The 22,672-nt window shown below is 38.3% G+C and overlaps 1 protein-coding gene across 4 annotated transcripts in view; it reads left to right on the forward strand.

The window, feature by feature from the left end:
* atp8a1 (ATPase phospholipid transporting 8A1) overlaps positions 1 to 22,672 on the forward strand; it is a 105,189-nt gene that overhangs the window by 21,510 nt on the left and 61,007 nt on the right. For 2 of the 4 annotated variants that reach the window (XM_040119528.1, XM_040119530.1), the window contains exons 3-15: positions 2,053 to 2,152; positions 3,779 to 3,877; positions 7,751 to 7,796; positions 8,091 to 8,131; positions 11,423 to 11,496; positions 13,046 to 13,115; positions 13,247 to 13,374; positions 14,248 to 14,359; positions 14,807 to 14,972; positions 15,326 to 15,331; positions 17,931 to 18,058; positions 19,106 to 19,183; positions 19,308 to 19,396. In XM_040119528.1, the coding sequence (XP_039975462.1) occupies positions 2,053 to 2,152; positions 3,779 to 3,877; positions 7,751 to 7,796; positions 8,091 to 8,131; positions 11,423 to 11,496; positions 13,046 to 13,115; positions 13,247 to 13,374; positions 14,248 to 14,359; positions 14,807 to 14,972; positions 15,326 to 15,331; positions 17,931 to 18,058; positions 19,106 to 19,183; positions 19,308 to 19,396 (1,137 nt within the window). The remainder of the gene's footprint in view (positions 1 to 2,052; positions 2,153 to 3,778; positions 3,878 to 7,750; positions 7,797 to 8,090; positions 8,132 to 11,422; positions 11,497 to 13,045; positions 13,116 to 13,246; positions 13,375 to 14,247; positions 14,360 to 14,806; positions 14,973 to 15,325; positions 15,332 to 17,930; positions 18,059 to 19,105; positions 19,184 to 19,307; positions 19,397 to 22,672) is intronic. The other 2 variants (XM_040119529.1, XM_040119531.1) reach the window with 1 other exon arrangement.

Genomic DNA, 22,672 nt, shown 5'->3' on the forward strand with positions numbered 1-22,672 from the left:
CCAGTGGGGTCACCCTTTATAAATGTGAATGTATTCACCGTATTGTAATGGGCTTTGGATGATTTATGGCAAAATATTTCACAAGAAGTAGTAGGCTGCTGTACTTAAATGATGACTATACTGAACACAAAATGATCTACTCTTATTAGAATGAAAAGGAAAAAGAAAACCAGATCAGCCACCTGGTTTTCCTGAAATGTTCCTTCGGAAATTTCAGGTTAAAAATAATAGCCTGAGGATTTTAAACATTATATCATGCATACTAGATCCTCTCTCACTGACTGAAAAAAGACACACATACTTTATTCTTGTCATGTCTTTTCAGTTTATGGAGGCAAACTGAGCTTCCCTGGGTGATAATGATGTACTGTAATGATAATCAATACAAACATATCAAAACTCATGTCATAGTACCTGGAAGCCTAGTTAAATACTCTTCCCATCTAATGTTCTTGCCGAGTTACAAGGTTAGCAATGCTAACCTTGTAACTGACTTCGATGGGTTTGGTTTGATTTTTCTTTTTTTGTTTAGTTACAAGGAACTGGCCTTTCTCTCCATGCTGTTTATCTTTCAACCAAACGTATACCATTTAAAATGATAGGATCATTAGGTAAAGATCCCTGTGAAATGTACTGTATCCCCTCGAGACATCCACCCTACATTAACGTCAGTCAGCTTTAAAACTATTATTGTTCTTCGAAAGTAAAGAAAGACTGTAAGGATTTTAATTTTCTAAGGCACTAAACACCTGAAATTCATATATTCCTGAAGGATTGATAATTTTTACTTTGAAAACGATCTAGCTTAATTTATTTGGTTTTATTTTCCCTTTGTGAGATTTCAAGCTGTGCAGTTTGAAAATCAAGTGGCTCAAATTAGATCGGGGAAATTCAGACTGCCTCATAATTCAAGTTCACCATTTGGGCTACCGAGGAAAAGCAGTTGAGCCTAAACAGAACTGACCAGACCTCTGTTCAGTTAATGTTGTGTCATAACACACATGACACAACATGACTGGAAACCCTGTACACTTGAATTTTCTATCTGATTTTGTGAACCTGACAAAAAAAAAAACTAGACTAGACCAAAGACTAGACTTTGTTCAATGAAACAAAACTGGTCCATTCTTGACCCTTGTTCGTACCCTGCACTGTACCAGGCAGCCATGATGACGGTGAATGTAAAACACTTTTCTTTTTTTTTTTCTTTTTTCTTTAATGAACTCTTTTCAGTTCCAGCCCACTTTTCCATTACTTTACATTATGCTTGTGGACAACCTATAAGTAAAAAATGCTGAAAACACTGTCAAATAAGATTCAATCTAACAGAAAGAAAACAGTGGTATCACTAATGTTAACCTCCATATGCTTTGCCCCTTTAGATGAGTTGGAGGCTATACTCTGTAATATTCTGCTTTTATATATGTGACGACTTTTGTGTGCATGTGAGTGAGCAAAGCACTTCCAGCGGCTTGGCATACATCATGGCATATATCTTTTCCCAAAGTGGCTGTTCTGACTGGCCCTTTAACGCAGCTGTAAATCAGACTGCTGGAGGTCTGATTGTGGGGCTGTTGAGGGTTCCACCAGCCTCAATATACCTTCATAACCACCAACCCCCCACCCCACCGAAAATCACTGCAGCAAGGGCAACATAGCTCACGTCTGCCAGGAGTTCTTTATATCCCCTCTGCCAGCTCCCTTCTTCCTCATAATTATTCTTTATGATCATTGTGTCCTCCGTGCTCTGCTGTTCATCAGTCTCACACACAAACACATACACCTGTATATGAAACAAAAAGGACCGTGTAGAATAGATGGGCTGAGGGGCAAGGAGATGGTTATTTTAAATATATTTGAATGGCTAGGTTACACAATAGAGTATGTGAACCAGGTGATTTTCAGATTCACTTTTGTATGCATTTTGTAATTTCAATACCATAAAAAATTCTCACCAGATTTTGATTACTAACCCTTTTGTTTCTCTCTTGTCTTTCTCTCTTCTTTCCTCGTCCACCCATCGCCTTGTTTGCCGCTTGGCTCGGTCTTCAGCACAGCCAAATACAATGTCCTCACCTTCCTTCCCCGGTTCCTCTACTCACAGTTCAGGAGGGCAGCCAACGCCTTCTTTCTTTTCATTGCACTCTTGCAGGTAAGATGTGGTGTTGCTGCTGTTTCTGTAATTCTGTTACATAGATTAAAATAAAATAGGCAAACTACCTATTAATATTAAATTAATGCTCGTCTCAGCTTCAGTTTTTGCTTTGTTCCCCTTGGTGTGCCAGTGGTCTGTCTTTTTACTGTTTGCCATGACCTATACACCACCTCCAAAGGTCATATCTATAATTTCATATGCACTCAGACAAGTTCGCTCACACAAACACACGCATACGTAATACCCTTATATATCCTGTTAATGAATAATACATCTAATACTGTGTGTGCCTCCTTCAAAAGGAAACTAGATATGCCTGCAGGCTCAACACCCTATACAACATATAACATGCCTTGGAACATGCCTTGGGTGCCATGGATGGCTGTAATTTGGTCCATTACTGTACCCATACCAGTGCAGTACAGAAACTGCTTTGGAAGGCACAAATAGTCTAAGTGATTTAGGGCTACAGGGTTGACGTTAAAATCTTAGCATTAAATTTGTTAAAGAAATAAGCTTCTCCCGGGCAGAGTTTCTGTGTCTAGCTGATTATCGGCTCTTTTGATTACTGCCCAACAACAGCCAAAGATCTCAGCACTAGCAGTGCAGTGGTTTGTCTGTATGGGTCAACATTAATCCCTTTTAACAAAACTTAAAGCCTCAACCACCAATCATTACTACATGATTCAAAGGAGCCCAAATCTGTGTCTCAGGTTTTCAAAGCTTAGCAGAAAAAATTAAATAATAGTGAGAAGGAAGGCTCTGTAGGACTCAGACTCCGTCTTTATCTATATTCATGCTGACAGACTACCCCAAGTCAATGAGAGTTTTGAGGATGGAAAAGTGCCACGTTTCTCAGAAAAGGCACCTAAGAGCAACACTCAGGAGGTAAAACGAAGGGTTCTTACTTAAATAAAATCAAAGATACAAAAATCCAAGGAGGCAAACAAAGTACAAAAGGGATCGGGCTGAGGCAAGGTCCAAAAACACATTCAGGGTCAACACAGACAGACAAAGAAAAGGACACTGGAAAGCTAAGGCACAAAGACAGTTTGGCAGAGAGGAAGTGCAAACAGATAGGAATATATATTAGGAAGCTAATGAGGGGATGGGGAGGAGAAGCAGGTCAGGTGATTCTACTGGCGGGAAACGCAGGCAGATGGGAGTGGCAGGGTCTGAAATGAAAGCAGAATTAGAACATGTAGGTACAAACAACTGGACTGAATAAATGAGCGGACTGAAAAGTCAAAAACATGACAGGAAAGGGCTCTATCCTGTGACCTTAAAGTAGCTATTTGAAAAGCAGCCACTGGGAATCTTCATTACCTGCCCTGTTGATTTTTTTGGCCTTGAATAAGACATCTATGCAGATGAGGAAGAGAAGAGATCTATTTCGTTTTGTAAATTTGTAAATTATCAAAGATTCTGTGTGTAGTGTAGCCACTGTCAGCCTTTTAATAGCTGCAAATGTATTTGGAAGCATGAGTGGGTTTGGGACTGTCTTTACTTTATTTTGAGCCATGAAAGTACCTGGAAAAGTCGGCCTCTGCAACATTCTTATTTTCTGGAGAAGAAAAAATTACCAAGAGCGGACTTAATTTTCCCTTACTGTATCTCTTTCAGCAAATCCCAGATGTGTCTCCCACTGGTCGCTGGACCACACTGGTGCCACTGCTCTTCATTCTGGTGGTGGCTGCTGTCAAGGAGGTCATTGAGGATCTGGTATGATAGACTTCATATAATATTTGATACAAGTCTTGGTGTTTGACTTTCTCTCTAAAGAGATCTTCTTTTAAAACAGACTTTTGACTTGTTTCTTTGTCATAAGATGTTCCCTTAAAAGTGATATTACCTTAGAGCCCTCATCTGACATCATTACTGCGGGAGTTAAGACACGCACACATTAGCAAGACCCTGATTTAAAAATCAGGCAGTCATCAAGTATAAAAAGGCAATCAACAAACTTTTGAAGGCCCAATTTGCAGTTGGTTTAAAACAACCTTTCTATCTTAACATTCACATCATGATCCTCAATGAATACAGACAGCATACACATTTGCAATATTTTGTCCTTAATTTGTTTCCTACATAACAGTGCAAATATGAATTGTCTATCCATTTTTGCCATTAGTATAGTATGCCACCAATCAAGTAGTTGCAATTGACACTTACCAAAGGAAAGGTGCCCGAGTACCTGAAGTTCATGAACTTCATAAAATGAAATTAAATGATTTGTGATCTATTTTAATTGTTGAGTAGGTTACTTATACTCTCTTCCCTTGACATAACATAACTTGAAGAGTCTTTCCCCCTGTAGAGAGTCTGGCCTTTTGTTTTGTCTCTTACTGTACAGTACGTCCTCTGAGTGGAGGGGGTGATGATTATATGACCACAGAAGGACACTTGCCAACATATAGACACACCATCAGACATAGAAATGCATCCACGCACAGACTGATTTCAGAGGTCACAGCTGTGCCTACTGCACCCGGAGTACTCACTCAGTCAATTAACCTAGATGCTGAATGCTCGAGTACAAAGGCAGTACTAACAAAAGAAAACAACTGTCTTCCCCTGAGCAAGTCTGAGCTGAAAAAAGACAATGCAATTTATTTAGAATTATTTCAGTATTGTTTTGCTTTTGTTAAATCTTTTTATTCTATGAATTTTTGTTGGCTGGGAACTTAAAGGCTTCAAAATGTGTTTACTCTTAGTCCACAAGTAATCCACTCAAGTCCATCTGAACTATGTGAGGGAAGCTGCATTCTACTGTATTGCAGTGACCCTGCAATGTGATCCTCTATGCAGTTCCTCTATGCGGCTTGATGTGAAAAACATGGGAACAGAGTGGTTATGACTCTGTCTTCATCACTGAAGGTCACCTGCATACATGTCTGTTCCCTGTACTGCGCTGTCCCTCACAAGTTGACCTGACAGGGCAACATCGACCCCTAACTTCATGAATCATGCACTTTGGATACACGTTGTACAGCATGTATCTTACCTTGTTGCTGGCTGTCTCTGCGGCAGCTGAGTAGCTCAGCTATCTTTCAGCTTAAAACGTATCTGAAATGCAATACTATGAATTACAAGCTGCAGTGCATTTCAAAACACTGGATCATGCTCTTTCACACAATAACACTTCTTTTAACACTTCGTTTCTTAACACTCAGATAGTCAAACTGAGCGCTACCCTTTCCTCTCTTGCGGTTTTCATTTTTTTCCCCCTCAATGGCTGAAGTCCACAGAGGCCTGATACTGCAGTATTTACGCGTATCCTCTGTGTGCTATTGGCTCGCCACTGCACAGTGATTACACAAATCATCTAAATACAGTACATCTCCTTTCCTTCATGTCCATCAGGACAGACATAACAAGAGAGAAAGAGACAGAGAAAATTTGAGAAGGGTGAAAGGCAGGAAAAACTGTGGAGTAACTGACATAAATATAGTTCAACTATTACTACACATTTATGAATAGAGGAGGGTCTGTACAGCAAGAACAGATAGGATAGATGAATTAAATTAGCTGACAGCTCATCCACAGGGAATGATGAGTGAGCTCTGCAAAGGTCTCTACTAGCAAATGTTTTTTCTGGGCATAGTGCACATGGTGAAAAGCTGAAGGCACATGACACAGCCAACCTATTCAATAGACACTACAGCATGTTGCAGGGATATTGAAGCACATTTGATTCAACTGGAGCCTGAAATAGAAGGGTGGGGATGATAGCAGTGAGAACTACAATGGCAATCAGTAGAGTGCAAACCTCCGCCAAGGCCAGATATTGACATAAATGTCAAAAAATGCCCTATATCGTATTGTTAAGGACAGTTCTTCCCCTGGCCCATGGCCCATCCCTCCACCTGAACCTAAAAGAGGATATGGAACAAAAGTGCACGAGAAAACAAAGCCTTTAGAGCAGGTTCAGTTTATTTGACGCATTACAATGGTTGTTCAGAGGGACTATACACTATAGGGTTTGATATGACTGTGTTATAACAGCTGTAGCATCAGAAAGATGTTTTTATGCCTCTGCGTCGGTGAAAGCCATCCTCCCCTGTTCTCGTGAATGTGGTATCTCAGGAAGGCCTTGAGGGAATTTCTTCAAATTTGGAAACAAACTTTCTCTTGGACTCAAGGAGGAAATGATTAGAATTTGGTGGTCACAGGTCAATGGTGGAGGTCACTGTGACTTCGTTTTTGGCCATAAGAAGTAGTCTAATTACGACAAACTTTCACACAAATGTCTAATAGGATACAATGATGAAGTGATGACATTTTACATCGAAAAGGTCAAAGGTCAACTTCATTGGACATCATAATGTGCAAAAACACCTTTCTGGCCGTTATTAAACTCTATAACTCAGGAACAGAAGGGGAGACTGTGACCATATTTCCTGCAACTTGACTGGTTTGCAGAGGCATACAACCACGAGGCGGTGGTTCCAATTTCTCCGGAAATGTCAGATTACCCAAATTAGTTCTGAATTGAATTAGAATTAGACTAAATTGGAATAGATCCTCAAAGTAAACAGATTATTAGAAGGGATGTGAGTGGATATGTCCTCTCCTCGCTAATCAAATACAGCACACGTTGCTTTTAGGAGCTAGATTTTAAAACACAGTGATTATTTATGTGTGATGGACTCAGCAACACATTATTACTCAGCGTGATGCTAGTTGACAGGCTGTCCCTTGGAATCAGCTGTTGCAGTCACAGTTGATTGCATGACTGTTCAGCAGACAAGAAGGACATGAGGGGATTTAATACTGCTGATCTGGATTTCGATGTGATCTCACAGAGCACGCATAGTATAGTTTGTTAAGTCTGTAAGTGTATTGAAAATGGTAGAAACAATATACAAACTGAGACATGCACATGAAAATGTACGCCAATCAGGTTTTTCAGCCAACATGTTTGGTAATTAATTAATTTCATAAATCATTTATCATATTTGTTTCATGTTTCGTAACATTATTTTCTGTCTAATTAAACATATTAAAACTGAATTGTACTCTGTGATCATCAGCGGCAGTAGGAGTCTGCCTCGTTGTCATGGAATTGCAGATGGTCAAATTAAAACTTTTTTTTTCTAGAGCACTTTTAGGGGGTCTTGCCCACTTTGGTTTAAAAACCTATTACAAATAGGTATAGTTGGACATTAATATTACTAGGATATGGGATCTCACTGGGGATACCCATGCAAAATCTCTATGATTTCATGTTACTGTAGGGTGTTTTGTATAAAGGCATTACTTAAATGCCATACTGCGTGACATGAGTCCGTGCAGATTCTGTGGTCAAAGTGAGAATATTCACAAGCACTGTGCAAAGGTGTTATCTTTCTTCAGCTTGGAACTGCAGACTTCAGTTGGTCCATCTTCCTCACTCACTGAAGTAAACAGTGCTATATAGTGTTAAGTTCTTCAGGCCATTTCCTCCTATAGACTCAGGATAGTGCTTCTCCGGGTCTATATCTGGGGAATTTTCTCACATTTGGTTTTGAGTATCACTGTACTATTTTAATTAATGTATATCACAGGGTAATGTGTGTGTAATGTTAATATTGTTCTTTTTTTCTTCTTTTACAGAAACGTCACAATGCTGACAATGTTGTCAACAAAAAGGAATGTCAAGGTATTGAAAACCATTTCTTAAACAGATTTCCAAAAAGGGAAAACCAATGTGTTGTTGGTTTTACTACAGAACTTACTACTGTGTTTAGTGTCGCGGTGTTTCATTTGCTAACAATTAAGTAGTCCTTAATAAAAAAGTAATTGTCTACATTGTAACATGGCTAAAAAAAACATTAATGCCAGTTTCTTATGTGTTTTATAACAACTGTTCTCTATCTGGCTCCGTCTGTTATTCTTCTTTTCTTTGTCTCTTTCTCTCTTACCATAACTTCCCCATCTCTCTCATTACTGACAGTACTGAGGAATGGTGCCTGGGAAATTGTGCACTGGGAGAAGGTACGTATAACCAGTTTCATTCTACCAGTTCCACCATTTATTGTGCCGTTGTCAATTAGAGAAATCTCACACATAGATTATACACACACACATACACCCTCTGACTCCTCTAGTATCCAGCTACTCATTAATCCAGTGTTTCCATGTGGATGGTCATTTTAGGGCAATGCTGCAGGGCAAAGAGCAGCTTCCTCTCTATTCTCATAGTGAAACAATTTTAATACTGTGGCTGGAACAATTCAGTTAAAATCAGAGGGTGTGGAGAAAAAAACACCAGGCAGTGCAGAAATTAGGTAGATTTTTACTGTTTAATAATTGGTAATACTGCCTCATCCATTAGAGGGCACATTCAGCATGTAGCAGTGTATTAAAAGCTGATTTTTTCTTCCTGCTCTTGGGGATATGAGACAAGAAAAAAAACTGGATATATTAGTATTTGTTGATTTGTTCTTGTGAATTCAGTTAACAGCAGGAGATGTGGTATCCGTGTAAACATGTTGCCATCTCAATTCCTAGGCTGGAAATTGAATACTCTTACTATTACTGTGATAGAAATTTAATATATTAAGATGAATACAAAATAGACAAATAAACTGACATAAAGATAGGAGGATGCACCAGTTATTGCAGAGAAAATTCAGTTACATCACACACTTGAGACACAATATGCACCATAAAAACATGATAAAATAAGAATAAAAATATGTGTTGGAACGTTACAGATATTAAAGGTTGAGGTTAAGGTTTTTGTATGATTAGACTGTCCGAGACTACACAGACTATTAAAATGCCTTGTTTGAAGCAGAGTGATTCAAGATTCAGGATGTGATATGGTAGCACAGTACAGTTTTTCCTCCAATAAAAAACCGGTAGTCAGTTAAAAGCCAGGTCTCCGATAAAGGCTGGGGGCTTGGTCAACACGAACAAATGAAGGTTGGTCCCCAAAAACAGGCCAGGGAAAAGACAAGGGTGGATAAACCCCTTGTGCCTGTCATATAATGTACATAGCAGTAATCACAATGTACATTTGTACCGCTTTAATTTAATAAATTCAATAATATAATCATGCTATTTTAAGGACTTTGTTGGCACAGTTGTGGCATTCACTCAGAACCACTTTGCTTTACTTTCCTTTAACCTTGTCCAGCTGTTGTTGCATTAGTATGCCACAATAAAGGAAGAAAGAAAGAAATGTCGGGTTCCTGTCCACTGAAATGCTATAGGGCTTTTAACTTGAAACATGTACAGGAAGTGGTGAGTTTGTATTAACAGATTTATGCAGTCACTTTAACAGGGCAAACGGGAGCGAATTAAAACGAGGCTTCCTACTAAAATATTGGTATGACCAATTACTTATCAAACCGAGGCAATTAGAAATAAAGACCTGCCTGTAATACAAGCCTGCTTCAAATAAAGGCCCGTTACCAAGGCCCTGGTCACTATTTGAGGAAATTTCTGTAACTAAGATGTTCACTAACGAAATAGTTGATTCATGAATTGACTTGACACTGTGTTTCTTTCTGCTATGCGAATGTCCCTCCCCATTATACGCATAGAAACCTTCTCTAAAAAGCCAAGGCTTAAATAATTAATACTTTTTACATCTTCATCATACATATTGTAAAACGGCATCTCTTCCAGATTTCTGTTTGGTCTCCATGTTCCTTTGAGTAGCAACTCTTTTAGGACAGCTTGAATAAGGCCAAAATGATTAAATTGTTAATTTGCTATGGTTCAGGCATTTTATTTAATCCTGTGTTTTTTCAGCAATCATAGATTTTTTAATACTGTGTGAAACAAAATGTTTGAGTATTGCTGACTTACCCCTGTTTTATCAAATAAATGTATAACCTAAAGTCTTTATGTATCCAAATAGTAATTGTGATGTGATTGACATAATAAACCTGACAAGTTTTAAAACAGGTCCTACTTATTAAAACCTACTCTGTTTGCCTTTGTGAAAAAAGAAATTATAATGCCATTCTCTTTAAATCTTTAATTATGTAATTAATTAGCATTTAGTTTACTACCTTTTGTGTTATTGCTGAACCTGAAAAAACATTTTTAAGTTTTAGTTTTTTTTATTTACTACAGCAGTGGTTTGAAAATAGACTTACATTAGGTAGGAATACAACAGACCATTTGTGCAGCCATTAGGAGCTTGTTGTATGAAAAGCATGAAAGTCATGGCTCATTTCTTACCAGTTTTTAGGATAAAAAAATGTTAATAAGTACATATTCATACTGAAGTTGGTGAATTTTTCAAAGTTCTGCAGTAATGGAAAACAACTTGAGCTGTTTCTTCAGTGTCTTCTCATCAATATCGTACAATATGTACTGCTTTATCGTAGTTACCTTTTTTTATTTCCAGCTGTGCATTTTTACTCTTGATGTTGAACTCATGTTTCCTTTATTTTGTTTTATAGGCAGTACACAGCAGTAAACTGTTTATTTTCACAGGTTGAAGTGGGCGATATTATTAGAGTAAATGGCAGTGATTTCGTTCCTGCGGATGCTATCATTTTATTGTCCAGGTATAGGAGTCCACCCCTGCTGCCAGACTGTGGGGAACCTCTCCTCTTGTTTCTCCTTTTCTTCTTCTTGCTCTCTCTCAGCTCTCCCTAAAGAAGTGATGGTTGGATGATAAATAGCGCCACTATTGTTAAAGTGGCTGAAAAATCCTGCCTTCGCAAATCAGAATTTGAAATTTTGTTCAGTGATACAAAACTTTAAGAGTCCAGGAAAACGATGTGATGCTATGAATCTTCATGTAACACCCATCATTTCTCTAGGTGGGACACTGCTAATGTGATTTTTGGATTAGAATTGTCCAATCATGTCAACATAAACCTACCTACCTCCTTCACCTTTTCAAAAACCATTTGGACATTCTGTTGATGGGAGTTCGTAGCCTAAAATGATTCTCTGATTATTATTATTATTATTATTATTATTATTATTATTATTATTATTATTATTATTATTATTTAACAGCATTTTCATTGAAGTAAGCTTCGACTAAATGGTTTTGTGAAAAGGAGAACGGATGACCAACCATACCCTCTGATCATACAGGACTGATCATTGTGTTCTTCTCATCTCCCTAAAACTGAAACAGTTGTCTCTCTCCTCTTATGTGTTTGCTGTTTGTTTGTCTGTCTGTTTGTGTTTTATTTATTTTATCTTCCATCCCTCCCTTTTTTTTTTTCTCATCCTCCCCTTGCCCCTGTGCGAACAACTGCCACACTTTCTCTCTCTCGCCCCCTGCTGGTGTGTTGTTCGTAATATCAGGTGGCTGTTGGGGAAGTAGTCAGAGCTGCAAATGGGGATCACCTCCCGGCTGACCTCGTCATTCTTTCGTCCAGGTCAGGAAACCAGCAACATTACCAAAAAAACAGCGATGGGGGAGATATGGGCTGGGTGTACAAACTGGGACTAGGCCTTGTAGCTCCTATTTCACTCTTGACGCAAATGAGAGATATTTTATATTCCAAACTTGAGGAAGGAAGGGGTCTATGATTATTCTGGCAACAGCCAGATATCGAAGCCACAGTCAATGAACACCATGTTCCTTTCCTTTTTCTACCTTTCTTCTACATTGTGGTTTGGCAGCTATAACATCGGCCGTTTATACAGTCATTTTATCATGTTGCATTTTGTTTTACAATATAACATGTACAGTAGACCCTTTTCAATGTTGCTGAAGCTGATGTTGTTGAGGCTGAAAGCTCAAACACTGATAAGAGTGAATGGAGACATCTAGCATTACAGCACAGGAGCACATGCTCCTTCTTTCTTCTTTGAGATCCTTTTTTTTTGTGTGTGTGTATGTGTGAATATATTTTCCATATCCCTGCTCTTGCATGGCTTATATGGCACCCTGAATGCCACGATTTTATTTGATGTGATGATTTGCATGCAATCACTACCCAAGATGAAAAGTTGAAAATCATCTTGGAACTATAGTTTGGCTAACTTTCCACAACATGTTAATACATTTTGAACAAGCTTTTCATTAATTCACAATCAGTATTGAAGCAGTATTTTTCTGTTTTCTGAATTAACTTCCTGGCCATTAGAGCAAACTTCTGCTTATTTCCATTTAACAAAACTTTAATTCAGTGGTTAATAGAAGCAGATTCCCAACCTCTCATTGATTGTGGTTGGGCTTCAGTGTCAAGATCTGTTTCTTGATTTTCCCTTCAACTCCATGTGTGTTTGGGCCAGCTTTCGGTATGAATAAATCACTCCATTAAAAGAGTAGCTAACCAGCGACGCAGCTCACCTTAATCACCGGAATGCTCTAACTCTCTGTCCCTGTGCCCAGAGTCTGTCAGAGACCTATTTGTCTGCTCTGTTTGTTGTGCTCAGCATGCCTGCTTGCTCATATCACCCCACTTTCGTGTTTTCTCTCAAACCACTCTCTGTCCTTTTGCAGTATGTTTTAGCTTTTCTTGAAAGACAGTTAAACACTGGGGTAGCAACAAACAAAAGATGGTATGTCAGCCCTAAGGATATGTTCTGTACTTTACATGGGTGACTACTCAACTCAGTAAAAATTTGATGTAGTTTTATGCTCCTGAGTGGCCTTAAGGCTGGCATGCAGCATCTTTGTTTGCAGTGCTCTAGTCTTATGCTATTGTTCTATTGTAGACCCTTTTTCTATCAGATTTGCTTTATAAATAATTGAAACTGATTTGAAATTGCATTGAAGGTGATAAATTATTATTGGGAAATAACCTCTGTCTTAGTGCTATACTATATTTTATAAAATTATAATCATATACAATATTGGAAAACTGAGGTTAGATATATTTTAATATATAACTGAAAAGCATTTTACTCTTGTCAGGTTATAATAATATAATATAATAATACTATTCCAAGTGTCTGTTTCATTTCCCTCTACAACAGTGAACCACAGGGTATGTGCTACATTGAAACATCTAACTTGGATGGAGAAACAAACCTTAAAATCAGACAGGTGATTTGCTTTTTTATTCTTTTTTGTAGATGCAATGAGAGGAGTCCTAAGAGGAATCCTCTGCAAGTTTTTAACACAAATTGATGAAAAATAAAAACAGCGCAGTAATGCTGCTGTAACTATATCAACAGGGTCTCCAGTTGACTGCAGATATAAAGGACATCGACAGCCTGATGCGTCTCTCTGGGCGGATGGAATGTGAGAGCCCAAACCGCCATCTGTATGAGTTTGTTGGAAACATCCGCCTGGATGGACACAGGTGGGCTCCATTGCAGAGCTCCATGCCTGTCTCTCTGCCGCTCGTAGCAACTAAATAGTCCATTAGCCAGAAGCAGAGCCAGTATCAGTGCATTATAAAGTTGTAGGGATTATTTAATCTTTCTGCTGAATAAATGAAAGCACCTGCTACAGTGATATTTAATTATGAATTTGTTTGGAGGCTTTGCCATTGTAAGGGAAATGCATTATATGCTGTACGCTTGCTCTTAGCTTAATTCAAAGAGTTTGGAATGATAAAGCTCTCTTGAATAAACATTGTTACCAGGAGCTATACTTGGTTCTTTTTACAAACACTTATTGTTACAACTTGTTCAAGGCCCAAACTGTAATTTTTACTGTAGAGTTTTTTTCTATATGCATATTCTGATTTATAACTAAGAGTTTAACTTTCAGATGGAAAATTACATTTGTATAAGAAATAGAGGCCAATTTTGCTTCTTGCCATGTTTCTAAATATTAATGTGAACAAGTCTTAGATACCATCGAAAAATTCTAATTAACTAGTTTGTATTGTTATGTAATGTCTGTGTAGTAAAAGATCTGTCAGGCTAGATTACTTAGTGTTGTAATATTGATTATTGGCTGGAAGGTAGCCAATAATCAGGAAGGTTTATGTTAAATCACTGATAGTTTGTAAGGTCAACACTCACTAATTTAGGGTGATATTGGAAGGCTTCTAGTAAACCAAACCAAAATTTGTTGTGCAAATGTATCTGCCATCACTTTCAACTAAAGACAGCTTTTATCAGACGATAATTTCATCATTTGCCAAGAGATATTGTCGTTCTTTATTATAATTCTGTTGTGAGACGTGTTCAAATATACTCATGCCAGTGATGTTTATGTACTACAGCACAGTACCACTGGGTCCAGACCAGATCTTACTGAGAGGAGCCCAGCTGAGGAACACCCAGTGGGTCCATGGTGTGGTGGTGTACACCGGACATGACACAAAGCTCATGCAGGTAATGCATGTTTTCGTTGTATTTGGAGGGTTTTACATGCAGTTACAAAAATAAGTTAACTCAAGAAAAAGCTAGGCCTAGTGCATTGGTGATACTTTATTTTAAACACATACTTTCTCTTAATTTTTCATTTCGGTGGTGTTTTACTGTTACTGTTTATGCAATCAAATCTGTTTAACCAACAAATAACATACAGTGTTTAAAACATACCGGGCTACGTGTGTCTGCATGTACGGTATCTTGCCAAACTCGCTTTAGTTTCTTAGTAAATTTTATTTTATTTAAGCAAAGTGTTATAAGGGTTTAGATAAATGAGGATGTTTTCACAGTCACTCTGAACATGTTTTGTCATATCATTGTTTCAGAATGAGAACACCACCATTGGCCATACTTCTCTATGTTTAACCACGACTGTCTTGTCATGTGTCTTGTCATGTGTTTGCCCAGAATTCCACTCGGCCTCCTCTGAAGCTCTCCAATGTGGAGCGTATCACCAACTTTCAGATCCTAGTGCTGTTTGGCTGCCTGCTGGCTATCTCTCTGGTCTGCTCCATTGGCCAAACCATCTGGAAGTACCAGTACGGCAATGATGCCTGGTACATGGATCTCAACTGTAAGAGTCCCAACAGCCCACGCTGCACCTCTTACTCCACATATTTTGTCTCACTTGTCCATATCAGCTTATTTCTTTGTCATTTTAAGTTCTTAAATGCTGGTATGTTTTGTGTCATTTTTTGTTGCCTCAGTTAAACTATGTTTCGCATTACAAGTGAAATACACTATGTGGCAATGTGGGAATAAGTCAATTCCCTGTTAACTGGGAAAAGACAGCTGTGACATGCATAGATGTGTTGTGAATGAGTGAAAAAGAAATGGTTGAATATCACTGCGCTGCTGTACTTTTTTGTTCCTTTCTAATGTTCTGTTTGATTTTGTTGTTTTCTTTGTTGTCGTTTTTTTTAACAGCTCCAGGTAACAACCATTTAAAAGCCTTGGCCATCCGTGAATGACCTTCCCTTACTAACCCCTTACTGAAGCTCTGCCTTTGCTAAGCAAATGAAGCCCCCTACCCTCGCCCCCTATATGGTTGCCCTACTTTGTATGGGCCCATGCCATGGACAAGCACATTCCAGGGATCCAACAATAGGTTTTTCCCCTCCAGCTCTCTTATACCTTCGTCTAGTTATTTTCAGTGCCTGATGCAAACAGTGTCTCACTTTTCCTCCATTTTTTTGTGCCACGTTAAACGCTTTGCAGTTCCCAAGCTTCAGATCCTCATCTTATTTTTTCCCCTCATTCTTTATAAGAATTGAATAGCAGCATTTACTTTGACTGCAAGGGAGATGGGGTTGTACTAAGGGGGCTTTTCATAGCAGGAGGCTTATATCTGTTTATTGCTTGAATGCAACATGTGGTGCAACCCAAGGGGCAAGAGCTGACATTTTCTAAATGCCTCTGCCGCCTTATTTTCTTGTGTGGTTTTTCAAAGGACAGACAGAGAGGGGAGGGAGGGGGAGATGATAAAACCTGTTTAGTTTTTATATGTATTTTCAAGCCATTATAGAAAGTGACTATTTTAAGCTACTATTACAGACATTAACACAATGCAAAAAATATGGGCTACTTAGTTTCTGGGACAGTTTGTCTGATGTGATGAAGCTCTGAACCTGGTATGCAAAGTGATTATCGTGACACTCTGGCCATTACTCTGTACCCTGATAGGCCTGTGTAGGAGGGGTTGTGCCCTGGTCAATTTCAGCTTGCCTTACGACTTACACTGTCCCTTTAATATTAGATGTGGCATTGGCTTCTATTGGTTTTTGTAAGGGTTTTGATTTTGTCCTCAGTGGCGTTTAAACCCACATCTAAAAGACCCTATATTACACTGACGAGGGGCGTGTAAGTCATAAAGCAGGCGTCCATATTGAGACTGACTGTACTTCCATAAGGAGTTGTTGAGACTCTGTCCAGTGCATATTATCCAACCTGTGACAAAAGAGAGAGGTGGGGAGATTGTCAAATCTTAAACATCCCATTTACTGACACCACTTTATTTTCCTCAATTATTTTAACTTCACTCACTCACCAACATCTGGATGGTAAATGCTGACAGGAAAAGAAGAGTCAATGTTATCCCACCACACATCACACAGGTTCATATGTCACAGAACCCTGTGATTATGCATGCCTAGTGAATAATTAATTTGACTTTGACCCGCTGCAAAATGCTGACACAGGTTATTGCTGGCATAAAGCCTATACATTGTGATAAATTAACATTATGCAGATTGAGAGCAAAAATTCATGCCACCTACTACAATTTACTCACTTACTACAGTGAGTTTTTGTAGGTAGTTGTGTAGTTATCTCCATATCATTACATTTATGCTGACTATCTCTATTAGTAAACTGCTGATGTCTTTACCGACAGCATGGTAAGTTTTTTTTGTCCCACTACTGCTTTTGGTCTTATTGTATACTTGCAATACAAAACCAATGAAAAGTTCACTTAGAATAATAAAAAAATCAAAGAACAGAACAGTTAGCACATCCTTAGATTCATCTTACTATTACATGACACTGACATGTACTTAAGAAAAGACATCAGGTGTACGTTTGCACTTGTGTGACCTGTGTACGTCCTGGTTTGCTATGGTTTGAGTTTTATTTTTTTAATAACTCTCAACTATTCTAACACAGTATCGTGTTTCATCTCATAGCAGAATACTTTCATAACATCACATAACAAGCTGGCCACTAGAAATTAGTGAAATGAGATGATGTAGTGATCATCATTAACACCCAAACTTTTCTGCTGGCATAATCCACCCACTCTTTTCCACTCCTTGTTGGTTGAGAATGTGCTATGGATTGAATCTCCCTCCTTTGTCTTGAGAGCATCCAATACATTTGTCTTCCTCCCCACTTCTGAAAAAACTGTTCTCTCCTATATGTGTTGTTGTAGCAGTAGCTTCCATTCTGCCACTTTCTTTGTGCCATCCAGTTTTTTTGTTTATCAATCCTTCTGTCATGAGAAAGGGCTCTCCCTCTCAACCGCAATGCTAAGATCAAGGCTTGGGTTGAGGAAGGTAACATTTGCACCTCCTGCAAGCTGTGGAAAGGTAAATCACATCCCTCCTGTTTTCATGTTTGGTGTCAGTGGGGTTACATGTTGATCATTGCCAGTTGTTTGGGGCTTTCGGGGGACCAGCATCATTTTGCATAGTGCTTTGTGGAATTCATTGCCTGGATCATGCTGGATGCCAAGGCTGCTGCTGTGACACTAATGACATTTGAGATACTTCAGTCCCTGTTCGCTACTTTGAATCTTTGGGACAATAAATTGGACTGCTAATCAGTTGAGTCGTAAGAGGATGAGGTTGGGTGGAAGAAATGGTTAATTCCAGCTAATGCGTGACATTAGCCCAAAACATTTTCTGGATTGGTCTAATGTTGATCATTGGCTGGAAGAAGCTTTGGGCATTTTCATTTAACTAACTGATATTTATGAACCGTCACTGATGAGTCTCCTGTGTATCACTCCCCTCTGTCCAAACTCGTCCCCTGATAGATGGCGGGGCGGCTAACTTTGGCCTCAACTTTCTCACCTTCATCATCCTGTTCAACAACCTGATCCCTATCAGTCTCCTGGTCACACTGGAGGTTATCAAGTTCATCCAAGCCTTTTTCATCAACTGGGTGAGTTGAAGCTATTTGTAATAGGTGTATTAAAATACCTTTTAAATGTGCGTTTATTATACCCCACTGTTTACATTTATTACAAAACAGACATATTGGCAGCTTTTTTTTTTTTTTTTCAGTAAGAAAACCTGTAAAAACCTGCTGTGCGCTGCCCACCCAGCACCAAAAGTTAGTTGGCAGCTAACTTATGAACATAGTGGAGCATTTAGCAGCTAAAGAGACAGATATTTCCCTCAGGAACTGGTAGACACCAAAACAGAGCTAAAAGGAGTCAACCTGACTTAACTTAGGTCGACAGAAAAAAAGGCTCCAAATGAATACTAATGTTGCTCTGTGTCTGCTCAATGTCTAAAAAAGCCACTGTTTGCTAAGACATTCACCATATAACCTTTATAAAGGGGATAATATGCCGACGTTATGTTTACAGCTTGTTGCACTGCCCCCAGGTGGCAAAAATTTATTATTGCAGGTTCAAGAACTGGGTGTCGAAAATTAAATGTTGCTTTACAAATAACATGGTTAGCATCATCCACGGAACATTTTTAAGAAAACACAACATGTAAATTAAAGTCTGTAAAGATCGCTGCATAGCCACAAATGTGAAACCTAACTGACATGAAGCATTTCAGTGAGCAGCTAGAAAATTGTGCTCTTTTATCCTTTGCAACTAGGTCAACCCCACCGACTATCTCAGCTGAGGAATCGTACTGTTTTTTTTGCCTGAAGTTATCTGAGCCCCTTTATTCATTAAATTTTAAATGAAAATCTTAACAAGGAATTTTTAGCAACATTAAGGACATTTCTCAGTTGGTCTCTCTTCCCATAGCCGCAGTTGGTTCAGTATCTTGAGGGAAAATTGACCCGTGCGACTGCGAAGGGCCTGACTGAAGTGAAGCAATTGTTTTGTTTATATATTTTTTCACTTTGGGTTTTTATTTTTACTTTCACCACTAATATGAAGTTTACTTTGATGAAAACTTGTATTGTAACCAGAAATTTAGCTTTTTTTTAGTGAAGTTAATCTTTTTTTGTGATTGGTTTTAGGATACTGATATGCTCTATGAGCCCACAAACACACCTGCTATGGCTCGCACCTCTAATCTGAATGAAGAATTAGGACAGGTAAACAACACAGTTCAAATTATATTTATATTGTGCTAACTCTCGAAAGATCTGTCTCTTTAAGAATAAAATGTACTGTATACCCATGAAGTCAGTGTTACTCTATCTTTCTCTACACATACAGGTGAAATACATTTTCTCTGACAAGACAGGGACTCTGACCTGCAATGTCATGCAGTTCAAGAAGTGCACCATCGCTGGTGTGGCCTATGGGTACGTTCCGTTTTCCTCCCCCTATTTAATATTCCCTGCCTCCCCTTTGTATCCTTTACCGTTGCCTCCCCCAAACCTTCATTAAATGCAGAGTGTGCATCATAGTACATCTGTCGTTTCTCTATCCTCCCTCGCCTTCTCATTAACAGCTGCATCAGTGCTCCTCTCAACATAAACTATCCACTGTTTGTCATGGTGGAGGTGTTAGTGAAAACTACCTATATGTTTCAGAATTTTCTCAGCAAGTTTCAGAGCTTGACAATGTCTTGCCATAATTTAGAAACAAGAATATTGGTAATGTACAGTATCCTCCTCTCAGAAACATAGGGACTGCACATGAATTTACTTTTCCTGTCAGCTCCACTGACATAAAAGCAAATTCTGTTGCATTTTAACATTTCATTAAATCAGCTGTTAATGTTTTTTGTTCCCGCTGAATATACTCTCATTTCATTTTCGTGCATAGATAATTAGCCTCACTGGATGCAAAAGAAGTGGGAGAGCAGAGTTTCTGCACAGAACCAAAGCAAGTACAGGCGTGACATTACATGACTAATCCCATTAGGATTCAATTAAAAGCATGATTGATGAAGTACAGGCTGAAGGACAAAAGAGAGTATTTTATCTGGAGTTGTCTGTACCAAAGCTCTCATTATGCTTCGATTGCTAGCCCAGTGGGGACAGTGACAACTTCTCAATGTTTTTCTTGGGTCAAGAATATAAAGTCACTTTAAGTATTGAGATATACATGTGGTGATGTGATAACTCTAATATCATTGTGGATATTTTTATTTTAAACAATTATTGCTGATTTAAGGCAGTTGTGTCATTTTTGTTATTTAGATGTTTTTCACTGTATTTTCCTTTTTTAAAATGTATTTATTTATTTATTTATTTGCCTTTTTCACAGTTATTTAATTGGGTCAAGCCTGCTGGTCATCAGGGACACACACTCCTCCATGCAGAGATTGAAGTTAGGCAGCACTCTTTCGCTCCTTCATCCCAGTTAGACATTTTTTCCTTTGATTCTCTGAAACGAGGACTCCCTCTTATGCAGCCGATAAATATGGATGAGTGTTTCATAGCAGGAGGGAAAAAAGACAGGTTCTAATGAGACAAAGCTATTTTTATGTGAGGCTGTCATTTGGCCTGCTCTTCTTCTTCTTCTGAGTTCCCAACATGAGAGTTGGGAAATCCAGTGACTAGAAGTCATTCCAGATGTAAAAAAATATTTCTGAACTTGAACCTGAATTTTAACAAATATTACCTGTGTAGCCAGAACCTTCCTCGTCAGTGCTGTAGACCTTCCTTGTTACTATTAGAAACACATAAATGAACCACACCGTAGCACTGGGTGACTTTATCTAATATTTATTTGATCCCACAGACACTTTCCTGGTGTAAAGACTACCCAGCTAATACACTGTTTACTCGTGTTGGAGTTGTATTTTCTAAAAACTAGAGCACCCAGTTTTTCAGGAAATTATTCAGCCCCTTTTAAGACTGAAGATATGTATTATTAGCATATTTTTAAAAAAAGAAGGAACCAATGGTCTTGGGGCTGAGTGCCAAAAAGAGGGAACCAATGGTCTTGGGGTTGAGTGCCAAAAAGAGGGAACCAATGGTCTTGGGGTTGAGTGCCAAATACAGAGTAGGGAAGCCAGAAAGGGCTGAGAGACAGACTAACACATTGTTGGTTTTGGTGTTTTCATTGTTGGATTTGTTGAGAATAATAAATATATCTCCAGCTTCATCATTTAATTATATGTTAACATTTTTTTATAGAAGGATATGTTATATATTTAATGACGCAAACATAATGAATTCCTTATCGTCATATCTACCGAACAGTGAAACAACTTGAATCTGTATGCATATTAAGTTCTATGCAGTATGAGTTTGAGGACTACGACTTTCTTACTCTTCCTACCACAGATGTCTGTTTTTTCAGTTGTCTACTTTTCTAACATTAATATTGAAATATATAAATATGTATGTAAATATGTATGTGTGTATATATGTATATGCGTGTGTGTGTGTGTGTGTGTGTGTGTGTGTGTATATGTGTATATGTATATACGTTTATATGTATGTATATATATTTATATATATATATATATATAATGTGTATGTATGTATATGTGTATGTATATGTGTGTGTGTATGTATGTATATGTGTGTGTGTATGTATATGTGTATGTATATGTGTGTATGTATGTATGTATATGTGTATGTATATGTGTGTGTGTATGTGTGTATGTATGTATGTATGTATGTATATGTATACACGTATAGTTTATAGTTCAATATTTTGAAGCAGTATTGTTTAATTACATTTTGAATCAGTAACTCGTCTCAAGCTCTGGAATAAATGTACTTAAATGCTTTTTCAGCACTTGTACAATGACAGAATTTAAAGTGTCTAACTGTTCTTCAGGAACTGTTAGGATATTCTTGAGTAAAAAAGTTGAAAATTTTAGGGAAAAAAAAGATAAAACTCTGCTTTAATACAAATGAATGGACATGCATGTGCTTACTCTTTGACGTGACTTGTAATTTGGTGCCAACACACACAAAGCCCCCTTGACAATGCTGCCTGGATGTTCCTCACCACAAATTAAGTGCTGCTGTAATTAATAAAGCCAACCCCAAGGGCACAGACATTAATTAATTCCACTGGATTGGAGTCCAAATCTCAAAGAGAGATACTGTGTAGGTTAGAAAGGCTCCCTGAATCCTCCTGGGTGTTATTTGTTAACACTAGAGTGAAAGCATATTTTTTCAGATGTATTCAAGTGACAAAACATGCAAAACTATGTTTATTTTTTTTTTTTTTTTCTTCAATAACGCGAATTTGCGTAGCTGGTTTGTGATTGTGTAGCGTACCTCTGTGCATATGTATTGGATACAGTTGCCTACGCCTAATACTGTGTATCAGCCTGTATGTAGACAGATTGGTCTGTTGTTAATGCAGATATCCAGAACGCTGTTTTACTGAAGACTGGCCAGGCTCACAGTATGAATCAAACTGACTCTGAGTCAAATGGAGAGCTGTAATGTTCAGTGGAGCACATCGTCTGATTGGCTCTTCTCCTTACAGTTAACAAAACCCTGCATTGCAGTTAGTCTGACAGAGCAGAGATGTCAAAAATAATTTGGTGCCTCATTTTGGAGCAGTGTGCTCTCTGACCACGTTTAGACTTTCAAACGTTGTTTTCACTGCTACATTCATTGGTGTCAATACTCATATTCAGGTTGCAGCTGTTGTTGCAAAGT

This window comes from Xiphias gladius, chromosome 23, assembly GCF_016859285.1.
Source record: "Xiphias gladius isolate SHS-SW01 ecotype Sanya breed wild chromosome 23, ASM1685928v1, whole genome shotgun sequence".
In the NCBI taxonomy this organism is placed as follows: Eukaryota; Metazoa; Chordata; class Actinopteri; order Istiophoriformes; family Xiphiidae; genus Xiphias; species Xiphias gladius.